At 35.3% G+C, this 20194-nt stretch overlaps 1 protein-coding gene across 4 annotated transcripts in view; it reads right to left on the bottom strand.

The window, feature by feature from the left end:
- CFAP47 (cilia and flagella associated protein 47) overlaps nucleotides 1-20194 on the bottom strand; it is a 280469-nt gene that overhangs the window by 8862 nt on the left and 251413 nt on the right. For all 4 annotated transcript variants that reach the window (XM_021407977.1, XM_021407980.1, XM_021407994.1 and 1 more), the window contains 3 exons: nucleotides 12523-12694; nucleotides 10973-11134; nucleotides 2698-2866 (listed from right to left, as the gene is read on the bottom strand). In XM_021407977.1, coding sequence (XP_021263652.1) covers nucleotides 2698-2866; nucleotides 10973-11134; nucleotides 12523-12694 — 503 coding nt within the window. The remainder of the gene's footprint in view (nucleotides 1-2697; nucleotides 2867-10972; nucleotides 11135-12522; nucleotides 12695-20194) is intronic.

Genomic DNA, 20194 nt, shown 5'->3' with positions numbered 1-20194 from the left:
ACAAGCGAGGCTACATTATTTCAATTATAGATACGCATTCAGTTACTAAAATGTGCACACAGAATTCTGGTAAAGACACATTGTAATCTCTTTAAGTTAATCATCACCTCAGGACTGGGTTCTCAGCAGGGCAACTAAAACAAAACATTTGCCTGTACAATGTTTGGATTTAACGTTTCCAGCAAATGAAGAAAAGATGACTGCAGGATATTTCTCCATTAATCCAACCTCCTGTTTTTCTATGCAACACAATCATAATGACCGATATAAAACAGATAAAGAACTTACGCTGTCATCTGTGCTACTTTACAGGCTAATTATCACTGTTCATTGAAGCACACAAAAATAGCAGTTCTGCTACTCACTATTCATAGAATTTAATAATAAAAATATGTTAGTATTAGGACTGTGACTTCATCCCCAGAAATTCAAAGGGTATTTTACAGACAGCATGCTGTAGTCCTTTACTACGACAGTGTCAGAAGAGACGCAATACTGTAAAAGAAACGAAACTACTTCACTGCTTTGAAAAATGGCCCAAAGCCTCAGTCAGTAGAGTGGCTGGAAAGAATACCTGCAAGAGAAATTCTTCAGCGTTAAGTCCAACATTAACTGTAGTTCACCACCTTCATTATTATTCTCCAAATGAGGGTGATCTAATAATCTTTTTGCCATCTAACTAAATCTGTCTCCCTCAGGGTCAGTAATGAGAATTATTTCGACTAACAGAAAAGGTGGAAACAAATATCTGGTGTTCTCAACATGTCATCAAATCTTCTTTCAGGCAGATGTTAAGAGTGGAGCAACAGGATTACAGAGTCACAGACACTGGCTTTTAACAGAACTACTTAAGTGAAAGGTTTTGTTGAGGGGAAAGGGGGAAGCTTAATGTACACAGAAGCATTATCACATTATCAGTAAGAGCAAAGAGAATATAATCCTTGTCAGTACATGAAACTATTTGAGTAAAATCTTTAGAAATACTCTGATATACTGTGATGTGTGGTATTGAACCAAAAATACTTGCTATTACAGGTATTAAGAGTCATTAATATATTTTTGAACATACAAGAGTAGATTGGACAAAACGTGACCCATGGCAGTAATAAGTATGAGTGAATTCCTACATCCATGCATTGTACCACAGGTGGGGATGTAAAGAGCCACCTACCTAGATCATAACTGAGGTGTGAATAGACGTAAATTAAAAATCCAATTACTCAAAGCCCATCTGCACTTATAAATTCCTAAAAGAAATTAGCGAGTTCTTATAAAGCTAATGATAATCTTTGAACTTGATGCTTTCCCCATTTCAGATAAATTTGACATGTTTAAGTTCTGTTGCTGACAGAAGCTAAGCCAAAGACAAACGCGGATAGTACGTTTAAATGTGTCATGCCTAACAACAGTTGTGTTCCAGATCTACAGTAGAAATTTCCAAGCTCTACAGATGTGTCATTTGGTATTATCTAACTAAAAAAGAACACAGAATGCATTTGATGAGTTATTTTCAGTTTTGAATGCAAGAGTAGTAAACATCACTGCTTTTTATGAAAAAAGAATTAATTAATCAAATGTCTAATCAGGTAAAAGAAACCAAGTATGAGGGATTTGTTTCCCTAGTACTTGAACATCTTATTCCTGTTGTACAAGTTGTCACTCACACAGATAAAACACCATAGACATTTGCCATGCATCTTTTTATCAACTTTGTTTTTACCACCTTATTTTTTAAATCAGTATTGCAGTTTCACTCCCAATACAGTAGCCTGAAAAAATAGCCAGCATGCAGCAAATACATTTAAAGTGCAGGCCATCATTTGTAGAGGTTCATGTGTTTGCTGCCACTATGTACCTCGGACAAACTGTTTCCTTTTAAAGAAAGACTTAAAAATTAATTCCTGCAGTAATAAAAACATTTCTACTACTGAGAGAATAAATGTTGTGTGATGTTCCCTGACCTTCAGACTTTCAGAAGCTACTTGGCTTAAAAATTGTTTTGTTTATTTTGAAGCTTGTTTTCAGAAAGTGGCTTCGTGTTCTGAAATTCTGCTTTCTAGAGTTTTGTATCTGTCTTCTATTGACCTTGATTGTATATGCCATAATACTAGTAAAATCAATAACTAAAGTTGCAAATATTTGATTACTCGTGTTTCTTCACTAATTCTTAAAATGATTACTTTGTTATTCCTCTATTAGAAGACATTTTATCATGTTGTATTTGTAGTTATGGCACATGTGTCAAGATAAATATCTGTCTCTGAAGGGAAATTGATAACAAAGAGATTAATCAAAATATATTAAGTTTTTCCAGCTTGTCCTGAGTTAATTTTCACTATTTGGTTTCATTCTTATCCACAGTGAAAAGCAGCAAGATAATAAGGAAAAAGTCTTTTACAGTGAGGGTGGTAAAGCACTTGAACAGGTTGCCCAGAGATGCAGTGGATGCCCCATCTCTGGAGACTTTCAGGATGAGGCTGGACCAGGCTCTGAGCAACCTGATGTAGCTGTAGGTGTACCTGTTCATTGCAAGGGAGTTGGACTAAATGACCTTTAAAGGTCCCTTCCAACTCTAAGGATTCTATGACTCCAATCATAGTGTGCATTTGAGTGTTTTAGTACTGCTTCTTGGTATAGGATATTTTTTTCCTTCTTTTCTAGACAGTATATTTGTGTATTGTATTTAGGAAAACTTACCTCAATTACAAGTGTTGCTTTATGCTTCTTGCCGTACATTCTTGGCTTGAATCCCACTGTTATATGGGTTCCAACAGTGCCCTCTGGAAGAAGATCTCCAGCTTGCGGCAGTACAACAAAGTCAGGATCACTGCCTGCCAGGAAGTATGCTGTGAATGGCTCAGGGTACCTACAAGGGAGCAAAGGAGGTCATTGTGCCTTTTGCAGCATCTTAATACAATTTATCTACGATCAAGGTATCGCAGATCTCATCCAGTTGCGAGTTTCATGACAGTACCACTGCACTAAAAGAAGATGTCTTATTCCTGGTAAAGACAGTGGCTGAAGACTGCAAAACAATCTTTGGCCAACACCAATGTCAATCCTATCACTGTTCTTCAGAACATAGGCAATTTCAGTATGAAAAAGATATATAATTTTCTATTTTCCAGTGAAACATTCTCCTTTTAGTTCACACATGTGCTGCTGAAGGCAGTTCTATTCAAGACAGAAAGAGGACAAAAGAAATTAGAAATACAATGGCACAGTCAAAAAATAATTCACAACAACCTACCACAGTGCAGCAAGGCAAGTACCATGATTCTAACAACATCTCAAAAAAAAAAAAAAAAAAAAAAAAAAAAAAGCTGTTCAAATCTGTTTATTCATGGATTGTTGCACCAGAAATAACACTCTTTTTCAAATAAAACATTCACAACCAAGTGAAATTTAATATTTTATGACAACTCAAATTTCTACTGAATTGTCCCACATTTCTAGGGCAAGTGGTATTCACTGCGTGGCACGTTGGGTCATGTATAAAAATAGCTCTCCTTTTGCATGTGTTCTCACGAAAGGTTTTCTTAAATTCAAAAATGCTCTCAGGAAAAAAAGGTCACACTAAGTTTTTAGAAGCAAACAATGCAGCTGCAGAGAATAGAAAACAAAAAGCTTCTGCTCCCTCAGAAAATTGACTGACATTTAACAGTGCTACTGGGCTTCAGTGCCTGACTTTTCCTTTTGGTGACGTCAAGCTGGTTGAAGATACTGCATTTCTGAAAGTATATTTCAAGTCTTCTGACGTCAAGCTTTATGCTGTCAATCTCTTTTTGTGGCACCTAAAGTCATGCAGTTCAGTTGATAGCACCAGACCGTGAGTAATAAGTTTTAATCTGTCTATATGCCATCTAAACCTTGATTCTTCGCATCTGTATTTCTCATAAGGTCTACTCAGGTGTGAACATTTAGAGCATGCCTACAACACACAAAAGGCAGCACAGGATGTGATGCCTATTAGATTGAGAGGCAGAAAAAAGCATTCATTAAATATGCCTGAGACGACGATTCAAACTCTGGCTGTGGAAACAGGAACCTGAACAAAGCCCTTCATTTCCAACAAAATTGCTGTTGTCTGGGTTTAGGAACATTTTAAGGTAGCATTTTATCTCCTGCATTCAACCTGTTTTCTGGTAAGCAGTTAGAGATGACATCCCTCACTAAGCATAAGGCATAAAAGAGCATGACTTAGAGTACAGATGCAATGACAAAATGTTCAGGGAGATGGGAGAAGCCGCATGCACAGAAGACAAAAGACACAGAAGAGAATACAGGCATTATTCCTGCAGAAATTGCATCTTATCAGGGAGTGGTGCAACTGCAGATTTTTTCGGAGGCCATAAAATGTTCCTCACAACAGTCAGTGAGAGAGTCAGATGAGACAACAGTCAGATGAGAAAGATCTATAGCTTTAATCCTGTCAAGGGAACAACACAATTTATATGAAACTGTGACAAAAAACAATCTATAACTGCACACAAAACCTTAGTCAAGTCAAAGAAAAAATCTTATTGTATCAAATTTGTCAGATTTAAAGTTTCAGAATGAAAAATGGAGAAAAACTCGTAGAAAGCTTTAAAAGACCTACATGTTTCTTCACAGCATTGACAGAAGATAGCAGATGCAGTTGTGTGTTTTTGTACGGTGAGTAATGTACATGTATACACACACATACAGACATGAACACATACCTATACACACAAGTAAAACCTCCTTCTTCCCTTCCCCTTCTCTCCCCAAAACACAGCAGTTTTATGCATAAGTGTCAAGTCACATACTGGATGTAAAATATTCCTCAAAGTGGGAGCTATGTCCAATAAGGAAAATAGAAAATTTAGCAAGCACATAGATAAAGTACAATAGGCCAGAAAGAATCCAGTTAAGATATGGCTAACTGTTCAAGAACTAAAAATGAAAAACTTCTTCGTGCACAATCAGAAACAGGAACCTTTCACAGTGGCTGTAGTTCTAATAAATCATGAATTTTGACGTTAAAAATGTATACAAAGATGACTTCTCAGAAAAAAATAAGCAGTGTTTTCGCTGATGTTCACATCAGGGAGACAATCTGGCATCCTGGCTAGCTTGCTAGCGTAAGTCAATTGCTTGCCATTGTCATTTTCTATACCGCAGAGAAAGCTGAAGATAAAGTTACCAGAAAGGCACCTGAATTTCAGACATTATTATTTTCAGTGTCGGTATATTTAGTGTATAATTAAAAATTAATAATTATGTGCCTAAGCGTGATTAAAAATTAATTCCTCCTTTTCTCTTTGGTTACTGCTTCAGGTAAAACTGAGCTGGAGTTAATGTTTGGCCTCTCATTTCTCAGCCATGAAGGACAGTGATGACGCTTTCTATATTTTTTTCAAGAAGGCTTTTGTTTATATCCAGGGTGGGAGATACTAACAAATGTGATAAAGCTTAATGATGTGCAGAGTTTTGAAAACACATACAAATCAAGCACTAATGAAGTAGTAAATACAAAGGCAGAGGCCATAATGAACCAGAGAAAGCAAATGTGTCCTACCACCTCTGTGTTCTATAACTACTGTCATTAACAGTTTGATAATGCCAACAGACAATATGAACTCTCAGCTTATTCAAATAATGAACAAGAGTGAATATTAATTTAAATTCAAATAATAATTGGACAATGAAATCATGGCAACAGAAAGCCTGGAAATTGAACGACTATTTAATAGACCTGTTTTTAATGACCCCTTTAATCTTTACTTCACATTACTCTTAAATAGCAGTTTATGCTCTCCAGCGTTCTCAATTTAGATAATTTATAAATTCGCAAGCTAGTAAAGAATAGCACCTTAAGTCATCAATTAAAGAAAACTGCAACATTTATAAACCTATAGAGATCTCACTGCAAAATGTGTAAAATACACTTAGGTACAGCAAAATGGAAAATATAAGTTTTTATTAAGACTCAAAATAACTTTAATATTAATTTCTCTCTTCCTCAAAGTAAAGAAGCAGTAAACTAGTCCTGTAGAAATTTTTATTGTTTGCATATGCAAATTACACTTAAAAATAATCCATTGTGCTGTTGATCAAACTTTTTTTCAATAAAATAACATAACATCTTAATCTGTACAGTGTATAACTGCTTAATGAAGGATATGGTTTGAAAATGTTGCAATGAGCTACTAAAAATCCTTAATCATACATAAACTTATTGTCATTTGTAGATAACAAATACTGGATGTCACAAGAAATTTCACAGGGAAAAGCTTTACACTTATTAACTATACCCAGTTGTTAAGCTCTGTGAAATTATTATTGACAGTCAGTATGCTTTAGATGACTCCTCTTCAACAACAACAAAAAAAACAAGCAGTGCAAAAAAAAATTAGGAGATCATCATAGAATGACTCAGGTTGGAGGATCATCGAGCTCTAACCTCCTGCTGTGAGCAGTGTTTCCAACCACTACATCAGGATGACAAAATTGGTAATGTTACCAATAGCAACTCTGCTATAATTGACCACTCTACATCCTGACCTCTGGACATCAGAAAAGGTTTAACTCCAATTATTACTATATAGCTTGAGAAAGACTGTTTCAGAATCAAAGGACTTTCAAAATTTTCAATAAATAGCGCATGACAAATAACTGTCAGGGAATGTTTTACCAAGTATAACATCACTTTTGCTGCGCGCATGTTGTAAAATCAAAGCAGGAGCTAGGATTTTCATCTTCACAGAATGTTAAGATTTCCATCTCATTCCTGTTCCACCCAGGGGAACTACATATGCAGATAGGTGAACTGTCTCTTCCTGCTAGAAGAGTCGAGGTCACATGGGTAGAAATGGCTCCTGGCTAAACGTGTTAAAAGCCAGATATTGTACTGTTAAGAAAGATTTTTTTTTTAATACTCTGCTGCATGTGTATCATATTTAATATTTTCCACCAGCCTACACTGAGACTTCAAAATGGAGCTCAGACAACATTTGTATTTTGCAGCTACCATTTTGTGGGAGATATTATGATAAAGGATTCTAATAAGACCTTTAAATTAATGGTAGAAGTTTACAGACCTGGTAACAAGGAGACTGTTGTAGGAATCCAGGCCTGTAACATGCACAGCAATGTAGTGAGGGAGAGAGAGTGTGCTGAAAACTTAATGAATGCACTTTGCTGCAGCATGCATAATTAGGGCTCGTGGAAATTCTAACAGGATACATCACTGATTACAATAAAATAAAAATATTTCTCAAAGTTGTAACTGAAATGTTTTGTCTTTTCCTTCACAGTTAGAAAATGTTGGAAATTGGGTTACTTGCTATTCTTCAGTCAGTATTGATTTTGTGTGATGAAGGAATATTTTCACTGAACATTTATTCTGTTCACTAGGAAACATGCAAAGATGAAATCAGGAAAATATCCAGAGCGGTGTCCAAGACGTGAAATGTAAGTGAAGATAACTAAGCCTGCATTTGTAGTCAATTTAAAGCCTAAATTCCTCTTCTCATCTCTCCAGTCCCCCTGCTTTTGTTCTCTCTTTATTCTAGCTCTAGTTCTATAACCTGGTGGAACCTTCAGTTTTGTAGATTACCACACTGTGGAGACCATAAGGCAATATCACCTTTTTCTGATCTTGTCACATGTAGTGCGATTAAACACGTTTTCCTGAAGCTAGTTTGAGTTCATCTGAGAACTTGCCGTAATGTAGCAAGTATCCTGTTTGTGATAAACACAGCATTGGAATGAGAGGTTGGGATCAATGGATGGGTAAAACTTAATTGCTTTATGGGAAACATAATTAACATAAATAAATAATTAAATCAATGAAAGAAGGTCTGGTGTGTGAGGAAGAAGATAGGATGGAGAGGAGAGAGTTATCAGATATCTTGACAAAACATGGAAAATTAATATTGTTTAAAAAACACAAAAAATCCAGGGAACACACTGCACATACACGTCAATCTAGCGAAATGCCTCTGTAGTGGAATATATACTAGTAAATATTCTGTAGAAAGTGTTCTGTATTAATAAAATAGTTCCGATCCCAATACATAATTCATTAAGAGATATTAACAATTTATTTTCAGTAAACCAAATGAAGAAAGGACTAGTTTTCTTAAGCAAAGCATCAATTTCAGAATTTTTATCATTTGTTTCAATTACAGAGATAGTAGAGAAATAAAGGGCCAATAATTTGAGTGGGATATCAAACAAGTTTCTATAATTTTTATCCAGGAAAAATACCTTTTCTATTCTTTTTTATTTATACTGTAATTCTGTAAATACTGGCATTCAATCATACATTTGTTACTAAAATAGACAACAATAAAAAACATCAGAACTTCGTACTCAAGCCAATTACTTTGGTGGAAATGTTGCCAATGATTTCAGTTGGTAATGAATTAAACTTACATTTACGACAAATACCAAAAAAGAGTCACCTATGAACGTTATAAAATGAATGATGTTTTCTTATTTAAGAAGTGAAATCTGCCTTCTTGAGTTGAACCAATTTTAGTGCCATTACAAGAAACTATTCAACATGTCCCTTTTGACTTCGAAAAGCTGAAAGTAAAATATTGGACTACTCATATATGACAACTGTTCTACACACAGACAGATTTTATAAGTAGTCTTAAGGCTTTTCATACGACAAAAACTGTGTGGCTGCATTCTCATTGTCTTTCATTATTTACTGAAACTTATATTGGACTGTTGCTCACTGGAAGCAGGTGAGCACTATTTTACATGTATGAAAAGAGAGGGCACATTATGTATTCACATAGACTCTCACAGCATTCATTATTGTATATCATTGCGAGCAGCCCAGAAACTACCTCTCATTTGCAACTGCCGTAATTCCTGAAGCAATTACATCAAATCTGGTTACGGGTAAACTGGAAAATCATTAATTTACTCCGAAGTATTTCACACAAATTGAGGGTTTTTGCTGGGGAGGAGTGAAATTAAAAGGAGAAACATTCATTTCAATTGCAGTAGCTGTACAGGAGAAGAAAGGTTGACTACATAGTTTTGCAGTGGTCACCAGTGGTGCTCTGTGGAGCATTCAACTTGTTATATACAAGATCTTAATCTGTCCTTATAGATACTAAGCTTTAATTGGTCTGAGATTCTCAAATATTCTTCGTTGCATCACTACACAATCTGCCAGCCCAAAAAGGTGTACAAGATTTCTCGATACAACTCTGTCCTAGCAGAAGGGAAGTAAGACACAGTTGCAGATTCCCCTTCTAGCAGATTTCTCAGAAATCTGTCTCTATTCCTCACACCTCTCATTTACTCTTGAAGAACAAATGCCATGAAGCGCTATCTATTGAAAGATATAAATACAGAACGTACATTGCTGGGGAGCAAGGCTGGACAGGACAAACATTTTTAGTACTAGAATGAACTCTTTATGGAACTGGGCTACTAACTCATTCATTATTAAAAATATTCCAAGGAGTGATGTTCCCCCCAACAAGGGAAGGTCTGTAGAAGGGTGCTCTATATCCTGACTGAAACTGTTAATCTATATTTTTAATATTTCACAATTTTATTGTTAATCTGAGTCATTTGAGTTATTCAAGCACCAAATTACATCTGTAACATACAGGTTTCTTGTGTAATTGCTTTTAAACTGCAGATTCTGTATGCCACGTTTTGGCTGGCTTATTGTTCTATTTCTATAATAAAACATCCACCACCAAAACATCATAAGCAACTCAAAGATAAAGCAATATCAATCTCACAGAGCAGTTGTTGGCACTATTTACAACCTGAAACATTTTCACTCCATGCAAGCTTTATATTCTGTGTTTGAAAAATATTGGGGAAATACTTTCCATGTAAAATAAAATTGGAATTTGTTTAAGGGAAAAAGAGCATTTGTGTTCCATTTTAGTTTCTTCTTTACATAACTATAATGACTCAGGATTTTTAGGAGAACATTAGGTCTCTTCACTACTACCAAACACCTACCAGGAGATTACAGCGTTGCCAGAGTAATTGCTTCACTTTTGTTCCAGAAACAGCTCATTCTGTTGAAGCTGTTACCTTGAACACTGTGATAGCAGCCTTTTTTCAGAGTCCTTAGCAATTATCAAAAATGACAGACATCTAAAAGCTGGAACAACTGTCCATCTCAGATGCACAGCTTTTGGAAATACACTCTTTTAGAAGTCAGTTAGAACCAAAGACACTTACTGCTGGGGATGCTTCAAAAGCATGTATCTGCAATGAAAGCAGTGTATTTGGTGCACATTCTAGATGTATAGTAAAATAAAGAAAAAAAGAAAATTGTAAAGAAGAAAAAGAAACTTAAGAAATTCCATAAGCTAATTCTGTTCACTATTTTAAAATTTATCTACCAATAGCACACTTTTCTTGTTTTCTTGATCTATACAAATGACACTACGTGTTTTCCACAATATTAGGAAAATTTTGAGAAGATCATGAAAAGTATTTAAAATTACATTAACAGAGATTTCTGTAGGATTCTAAAGAGTATGGGTAGACCAGTAATAAAATACTGACGAATCTAACAGAATTATTGCATTCAATGAAAAAGTAGAGTACAGATGAATACATACATCCTTATATAATAAAACAGGAATACTTTTCAAAAGAATGTACTTTCTTGCCTTTAATATCATCACATACCTTCCTTAGCACTGTATTACATATTTTAACACTTACTAGAATTTTAGGGCAAAATCTTATTCAAAATATAAGCAATTGGTTTATTCCACAGATTTTCTCCTGAAGGGCTGTAGACTAATATGTATAATGTTTTTGCTTCCTACAGAATAGCTTCAATATCCCATTTGTTAGATATACAATGAAGCTCTTGAAAGTAATATTTCTGAAATAACTGCAGTTCAGTTACATTTCTGTTGCCCAACCTATTCTATTCAATGTTTCTGAGTGTGAGTTTAATCTACAGAAAACTGCATAAATACTATATCGTATCTATTTTTACCTTGTTTGGCTTGTAAGCTTGAAGTCAACAACAGATTCCTTATTTAGGCCAATTGCTTCAATGTTGATGACATCATCCACTTCTGGCTCTGTAGCAATAAACAGCAATGGGAACTTCCAGATACCTCCTGTAGTGCACTGCACTACTAAAGTTCCTTCGTTCCTTAAAATTTCAGATAAAAATATTTATTAATTGAAGAGTATTATAAAACATAAACTTAGTAAATTAATGTCCAAAATAACCTTCAAGTGTGCAGATCCATACTACAGAAAAATGAAAATACAGATGTCTTTAAATTGGAATATGTCCTTAATTTTACATGGCATATTATGTATTCGTCGCACTTTATACTAGAACATAGGCTAAACAGCATTTGATATTTACAGCAAAATACAAGAAAAGACATTATATGATACCAAAATGATGGGCATAGCCAAGAGATTTGTTTACTCTGTTTGGATACATAAATTTAACTCAATTTGCTTTATTTGTTATTCTTACTGCAGTGTTAGAAGAGATTTGAAGCAGAATGTGTTTGTTAGCAGTTCATATTAGAATCAGATAGATACGACTTACATCTATGTACTATGTAGATTACGATGATAGAAGAATCTAATTTAACTGCAGAATTTTGGTCCTCTATGCCAAGCCCAATGGTTCTCATATACAGAAAGACAAAAACAAAACAAACATACCAAAAAACAAACAAACCAACAATTGACAAACAAGCAAAAGCAAAAAAACAGATGGAGTAGTAATCAAAAAGGTTTCTTCTCTCTGACACAAGACACTGTGTGGGGTGGATGGATAGTCTTCCTTAAAGGTTTGCTCTTAGTTTATTTCAATAACTTTGTGGGCTACTGTGAATACAGTTCCCTTCTGACCCATAAAAATACTCTCTCTGTACACAGCCCTTGATGTATGGCAGCAATTATACTCTACACTCCCTGGTAGTTCTGAGCCTCTGAATTTACCTTGTGCCTGTATGGTAGTGAAGCATCTTTCCAGCCTCCTCCTGTTGACAGCTTCCAAAGGAAGCTGCAACTTCCCCTTCTCTCCAAAAGTTTCTCTCTTTCACAGTTATTTTTTTTTTTTTAAAGAGGTCTTTCACAACTTTAGGGGCATTGCTTCTAGGGCAATAGAAACTAATTTTCAAATTCAGTCATCCTATCCAACCAAAGAATATTCATGAATGATTGTCTAGGAAGCTTTTTTCAAAACTGACAAGCCATTTTGTTTGTATGTTCTTCATGAATTTGAGAGCAACTGATTTTCACTGGAAGTCATAACACTTTCAGTACTCCAACACTTAGAAGTGAATTGATGCACACACACTAATGCAGTAACCCAACAAAACCATCTAGCAAATATTGAAAAGAAATACTGCCAGTCTTAATACCAACAGATAACACAATGAGAATCAGCAACTGAGAAAATCTAACACAACAGATCTTAGAGGTGAAAACAAAATAAAGAAAACAGTGCATGGAGGTAGTAATCAGACAGGATTTTATTACATGTTCAGTGTGTAATAAGGAACAGGGACTTACCTCATTGGTTTGTTAGGTGCAAAAATTATATTAAAGATCAGTGTTACAATTCTAGATTCTGTATCCTGTTCTCTTTGAATCAGATGCATACCAACTGAAGATTCAAGCTGAGATTTAATTTCATTTGATTGATACTGTAATTCATACTGAAATTCCACTGTTGCAGAGAAACCTAAATGATATAAGGGAAAACGATCAATCTGAGTGCACTCAAACCTCACACAGTTGGACAGACTGTAGTTACAGCTTGGCCTTTTGTTATTAAAAATGACAAATAAGTGTAACTAGTAATTACTCAAAACTTTACTGATGTGCTTCTGACTGCATAACAAACTTTTGCTATGTCACATAGCAAGCTATATAGGATCTGGAAAAAGAGAAGCTGGAAAACTTCAGAGAAGTAAACAATGAAAGCAACATTATCTTGGCTACCACTTTGGTGTTACAGTCAGGTACTTCCATTTTACTAGGCAAACATAAATCACAAGAATTTGATACTATTTTCAAGCAATGCCATTGAGATAATACAAAAAAAAAACTTTCTCAATAAGGACGTCTGTGCCACTGATGGCTGACAACCTGATAAATATGTTATAGAAAAACAGCAAAGATGCCACTATCAGCCTCATCTCTTATTCCTCGTATCAGCTATGAAAAGTAGTTATGCATAATAATAAACAGCTAAGCTTCTTGAATCAAACACATCTTTCAGGTGCAATAAAGAAAACTGGTACTTAGTATAGAACACTAATTAGTGCACAGAAGGAAATGTTACTACAACAAAAAGATTCTCAAATTTCTAATTTTAAAGTTGTACATGTTCTGTGAATAAAAATCTTTTAACACCATCATTACATCTTACAGAAGGTTTCATTTTATTCTGACTACATATTTCAGGGGCATTTTGAATGTACACAGCTTAGTACAATGGGCTGAGCAAAACTCCTTCTTATGGATTGCTGTATAGGATGGCTTACAGTCAGCTCAAAAGTTGATTCCCAAGGCCTTCCAATTTGGAATACTAAAATGCCAACAACATGCACCCCAGTGTTCTGAAGTAACTGGATGATACGATTGCCAAACCACTCTCACATTTGAAAAGTTGTGGCTGTAAGGATAAGTCTCCGGGGGCTGGAAAAAGGGAAACATCACTCCCAATTTCAAGAAAGGGGGAAAGGAAGACTCAAGGAACTACAGGCCAGATAGTCTCATGTCTGTGCCTGGAAAGACCATGGAGTAGATCCTCCTGGGAGACGTTAGTGTACATGCAAGACGAAAAGGTGATCCAAGACAACCAGCACAGCTTCACCAAGGGCAGATCGTGTCTGACAAATCCGGTGGTCTACAATGGAGAAATGGCATTGGTGGAAAAAAGGATTTCATCTACCTGGACTTGTGCAAGGCCTTTGATATGGTCCCACACCACATCCTTATCTCTGAATTGGTGAGAGATGGATTGGAAGGGTGAACTATTTAGTGGATAAAGAGTTGGTTGTATGGTCACAGTCAGAGGATTGTAGTCAGTGGCTCTATGTTCAGGTGGAGGCTGGCCACAAGGGGTGTCCCACAGGGGCCTGTTCTGGGGCTGGTGCTCTTCAACATTTTTATCAATGACACAGAGGTATTGAGCATATCGCCAGCAAGTCTGCTGATAACACCGAGCTGAGTGGTGCAGCCACTTTTTTTTTTTTTTAAAAAAAAAAAGGAAAACAACTTTTTAAAAAAATGTTAAAGCTATATTTGTTTAGGCCTCCCATGACTGAACAGAGTATGGGGAGTTGCCCCCTTTTTTGTTTGTTTTTTTTCTTTTTTTTTTTTTTAAGCAGCAAGTCTTACAGAAAGGTAAATCACTGCGGATGGGCTCAAAGCTCATTCTGGAGTCTTTGGCTTATGTGGGAGAGGTATGCATTTGCAGGTGGCTGATCAGATTGCGCTGCTGGGTGAATTTCCCACCACACAGTTGATATTCGTAGGGTTTTTCTCCTGAGTGGACATGCATATGCTCTGTCAGTCGGTACTGTCCTTCTGTACTGACTGTATACTGTATAACGGAAGAGTCAACCACGGGGACTTACACCGGCTTGAAAAGTGGGCCATGTGAACCAAATGAGGTTCAGCTTGGAGAATAGAAGGCTCCATGGAAACCTCATTGCAGCCTTCCAGTACTTGAGGGGAAGGTAATAAACAGGAAGGGAGACCGACCTTTTGTACACGCAGATAGTGATGAGACAAAGAGGAATGGCTTTAAAAAACAAGAGGAGAGATTTAGGTTAGATGTTAGGAGGAATTTTTTGCTCAAGAAGGTGGTGAAGCCCTGGCACAGGCTCCCCAGAGAATTTGTGGTGCCCCATCCCTGGAGGCGCTCAAGGCCAGGTTGGATGGGGCCCTGGGCAGCTTGAGCTGGTGGGGGGCAGCCCTGCCCATGCCAGGGGTTGGAGCTGGGTGGGCTTTGAGGTCCCTCCAGTCCCTCCAATTCTGTGATTCTACGACTGAAGATTTACACTTGATCTAAGAGTTACATAGATGTAAGCAAATTATTAACAGCTTAAAAGATCAGCGGTCATAGTACATACAGGATTTCCTTGTATGAATCCATCTGTTACAAAAGTACTTTATAGCAATAAAAGTCCTTGTTATAATGGAAATAAATATGAACATTTTTCTTACAGTTTATAACATTCCTGGGATCATCCAACATTGTTCCATGATTTATTGTTTATCTTTTTGAAAAATATGTTTATACCATGCATTCAGATTTCAACACAGCCCAAGGCTTGTAGTAGTCATGCTAGACAAATGTCAAAATGCAAAGATTTAGACATAAAAGTTAATTTTTATGGGAGAGAAAGGATGACAACTTGGAGCATCTTACAGTTGGAAGATTACAGCTGTTAAGTAGATGCATCTTTCAGCACTTATCACACAGTATAGCTCAGGAGAAAGTTTATTTTATAGTTTAAATACTAGGAAGAAAATGTGAACTGCATGGTGATTTTGGCATTCAAAGATACTTATGCATGGTATCTTTTAGTCATGTGTAATGAATTATTTCTGTTTTTTCTGTTCCAGTTTATTCTCTAATCTGTTGTATGCTCCTATCAAGAATTGAAAGTATTTTAATATTTACAACACCTAAGGAAAAATTATGAATTCATAAGTTTCAATATTTGAAAGTTTTGGAACAGCACAGATCTAGTTTAGATTTAGGCTGCTTAAAACAGAAAAGTGTAATTAGGTTTTCATCAGCTGCCAACTCTGAAGGCTGCCATATTATCATACTCTGAGAAACCCCTATGAATGAGTTAATATTTCATTCTAGATAATTTCATCATACTCATGCTGCCTAGATGTTCTTAGTTATCTTGATTCTCAGAATTTCCAGTTTTAATTAAAATTGTAAAATAAGGAAAATGTTGGAGGCAGAGCTAATTTTTATGTAATGCTGAATATAAAATAACATATTGTTCTAATATTCCTTGAAATATTAGCCCTGTACTTTGTATACCAGGAATTCACATAATCAAATTCACTTTGGTTGGAAAAGGCCTTTAAGATCAGCAAGTCTAGCCACCAACTTAATACTACCAAGTCTATCATTAAACCATATAACTCAGTGCCACATTCACACTTGTCTTATAGGGATGGCAAATCTACCACTTGCCTGGGAAGCCTGTTCCAATGCTGAACCATGCTTTCCATAAAGAATTATTACCTTTCAAAAAATGTTTTAGTGTAGTTAATTGTTTTTAATCTAATTTAAATTGCAAAATAAATATGCAGATATAGAGCACATCTCAATTAGTTCACCTCTGTATTGAAAATAGAGAGTAGTAGGAAGCATTTTAACCATATCTGACTAAATATTAAAATACTCATCAATTCAAATACCTGGAAGATGTAACATGCTATTTATATACAGCCGGTTAGGGAAATTAGTCCCTTATATATTCCAGAGAATATTATACAACATTCTAGTTAAAAAAAAAAAAGTAAGAATATGGTTTTGAGTAATTATTCCAAGATTAATTTCGTAAAGTATTATGAATTTCTTGTTTTGAAAGGCAATTTATCTCAATTTTTAACTGTTTTGCTTTCTGTAAATAAAGATTTCCAAGAGGTAGTGTGCATTAGGCAGCATTTGCAGCTCTATCAGAATTACTGAAGCAGATATATTTGAAAACCAGTACAATTTTTGAACTATATACTTCTGTGATTTGCCTGCAACTTTTAAGTGCTAGTAATGCTAGAGTCAGTGTTGGGCATTTTTTGAAATAACCTCTAAGAGGAAACAAAATAGACTGTTTCTTTTCGTTTTCTGATGCTTCAGAATGGTAGTGTGGAAAACAAAAATTTTACACAGTACATAATGCGGAAAAATCTGAATCCTTACTACTCTTATGATTAAATGAAAAACTAATTGATATATTTCATGTATCTAAAAATAAAAAAGCCTAGTATGCATATGCAATAAGAATCTTAGTAACTGAACTTACATTTCAGTTACAAAGACATCGATGTCCCTAATATCTGTAAAAGATTCCATGAAAGGCTCACAGGATATTTCAGACCTGGAACAGAGTTTCACCACATCATCAGACAAGCTTTTCAGACATTCCTCTTATTCCTGAGAAAGTGAGTAAGCATTTGACCTCATTGGAGATCAGTTCATTCAACAGTGCAGTTTCTGATGACATAAAGCCACCGTCCTATGAGGCCGCAGTTTTTGTGGATAAAGGAGACGTAGTTACCTGAGCTCTTTGCAAATAATGCTTCACCTGCAGCAGACTTGTTAAAAAATGACAAGAGAAAAGAGCATCCTAAGGAAACTTCAATGAGACAGGAGGAAATTAAAAGGGATAGTGGTTCAGACTGAAAAAAAATGATTGCCTCTGACATCGTGGGCCAACATAATAATATAGGAGGTATTACCCTCATATTTTTGCTTCAGAGATTTGTTATGGCAGATTAGCCAACCAGTTTCTGTTTTTTGTATTTCTTTCCCCTTTCCCGAGTGTACATGAGTTAAAAAAAAAAAAAAAGTAACACCAAGAAAAATTGAATTATTTCTTATTTCATATTAGAGTTACTGTTTTTGTACTTCTGTGAGGATGAATGAGTGTCTTCAGATTAGTTTATAATTAGCCTGGTTTGCTACAAGTATTGAATACTTTAACTGAGTATGATTTTATGTGTTAGAAAGTAATTTTAATTTGCACCATGTTTCCCATTTTTAAAGTTCAAAGATTCGAACATTTAAAAAGTGTTTGTAGTTGCTTGATCATAATTTACAAGTTCTTTTTTAATCAGCATTTTCTGTTATTTTTCTAGCAATACTAAACTATGAGTGTTTCTTGTGTGAGAAAAAATACACTTTTTTAAAAAAAATTGACCTAGAAGGCAACCTGTTATATCACAATCATATAAGTACAGTTCTATTTGAAGATCTTAATCAAAATACCTGTGTATGATTTTATTTTCTGTTGCTTCTGATGTATAAAAACAAGACATCTAGAAAATCCAACATTTGTAAACACAACTACGTATTTAAATTTTCTTGCTTTTCAATCAAATGATAATTTGCAGAAAGGGATTGCTTGATCAGATAGATACGCCATTTTCAATTAAAACTGCAAGCATCCACTACAGCTGTTATTTCCTCCAGATACTACATTTTCTCTCAAGAAATCTTATATACTACTATACTCTGCATATTAAAAACTCACAATGAAGCTTTGGAATTTAAGTTGGTGAATGTAAGCATAGGAGGCAGCAGATACAGCTGCCTTTAACCAGCTTCAGATCACCCAAGAAAGATATTGGTCACAGTCCAGTAACAAAGAAGGAATAGCTTATCCCTTTCAAAAGATCAAGATTCACTAGAAACTCCGAGAGGAGACAACCACCAAGCAGAGATGTTTCCCTTCCAGCTGCCAGCCTTTAAATGAAGATAGGGAGGGGTAGGCTCAAGGTCCACCCCTTCTGGTCACACAGGTGAACTGCACATGCCTGTGCTCCCAGGGATGGCTATGCCCGTTCACCAAGTGCCCAATCACATGTTCAGGCTGTGACCTAACAGTTCGCATACAGTGAGTCTACACTTTAATTTCAGAAAGAGAAGCAATGCATCAAATCTCGTCTGCGTTCCACTCATAGGTAAATAAACAAAAATTACATAGCTCGTAAAATAATCTATCTGTGCTTCCATTTCTACTCCACTACTCTGTTCTTCGACTTCACTTAGTTCCCTGTTTTCCAGAGGGAGCTGTCATCTTTAGGAACAAGGTAACCCCTACCACTTGGTGGTTCACCTTCTCATCAACATTTTCATTTTGTTTTTACTAACAGCTTTCTCCAATCTACTAACCCAAAACAAATAATTTTTCTTTCTTTCCTATACTTCTCACAGAGTAAAAAAAATCAGTGTACAATCTCATTCATAAAACTCATTTATATAACTTGTTCATCCTCTAACACCATTTCAGAAATAATTCCACAATGATTCAGACAATAGAGAGATGGCTTAAGTTATACATAAAGCCATTTTCAATATTATTATCTTCTTCATATTGCTTTCCAAATTCACTTCCCACATGTTATCAGCAATTATATTAAGAACAGTCTAGATAGATGATAATATAAGATAAAATATTCTATGAGAATATTTTCTCTCCACCTATACTTTTCTACCTGACACTGATACATTTGTTTGATAATAGCAAATTTTGTTGAAATGATTTCAGGTAAGCTTCCTGATCTGGGCCTGTCACATCAAATTGGCATTTACTGGAATCCATAGCACTGGCCAGAATGAAATCTTGCTACAGTGGAGAACAGTTTTTAATATGCTTGAAGATGTTCTTCCTCTGTCTCAAAGAGCTGGTTTAGTGAAATTGAAGAAAATTAAGGATTTCTGTAAATTCCAATGAGATTTAGTACTTCAGGAGGTTTTGCATGCTAAGTAATTGTAAAAAAAATCCTGTAGAGAATATATATATATATATTGTTTTTTAGATGGTGAAACAAAGGGTATGCTCTATAAAATGTATGCCATGTACATGATGAACTGGTATATCTGGAAAATGTGATTTCACCACTAGGTACAAGTAAGCTGTTCATCTGTTTACAGGTCAGTATAACTGCAAAACTTTCACATACCATAAAAAAACTCACATCTGTGCTACCCTTAGGAGCTTGGACAGTACTGTTCCCCAGAAACTAACTCACATGAAAGCTTCCCAGAAATAATAACCCAGGAACTAGAACAAAGATTAGACTTTAAGCTATGAGAACTATGAATTAATAAAGATCAGGGAAGTTAATTATAAACACTCAGCTCTGATTGGCTGGCTCATGCGATAAACTTAAGTAGGTCTATTTCCTCAGAAGATACTCTCATTGTATGCTCCATGCGCTCTCAACATATTGAAGATTGGTTGCTTAGAAACGTGTGACTTTCAGTCAAATTTCTATAACTGATAACTTGTACATGTTTTATGCTTTTTTTTATTTTTTTATTTTTATTATTTTTTTTTAACAATGCTATGGAAAATGAAGCAGTATTTTCCATGGAACGTTTAGAGTAGACAAGAAAGCTATTTTATTAGAGTAAAAAACAATAACCTCTATACTTGTATGATGAATTTACATCTTAAATAAGCTTTATCGAAAATAA

This window comes from Numida meleagris, chromosome 1 (assembly GCF_002078875.1).
Source record: "Numida meleagris isolate 19003 breed g44 Domestic line chromosome 1, NumMel1.0, whole genome shotgun sequence".
NCBI classification, from domain to species: Eukaryota; Metazoa; Chordata; class Aves; order Galliformes; family Numididae; genus Numida; species Numida meleagris.
Note: the sequence above shows the minus strand (reverse complement) of the source record. Positions and strands in the feature narration are given on the sequence as shown.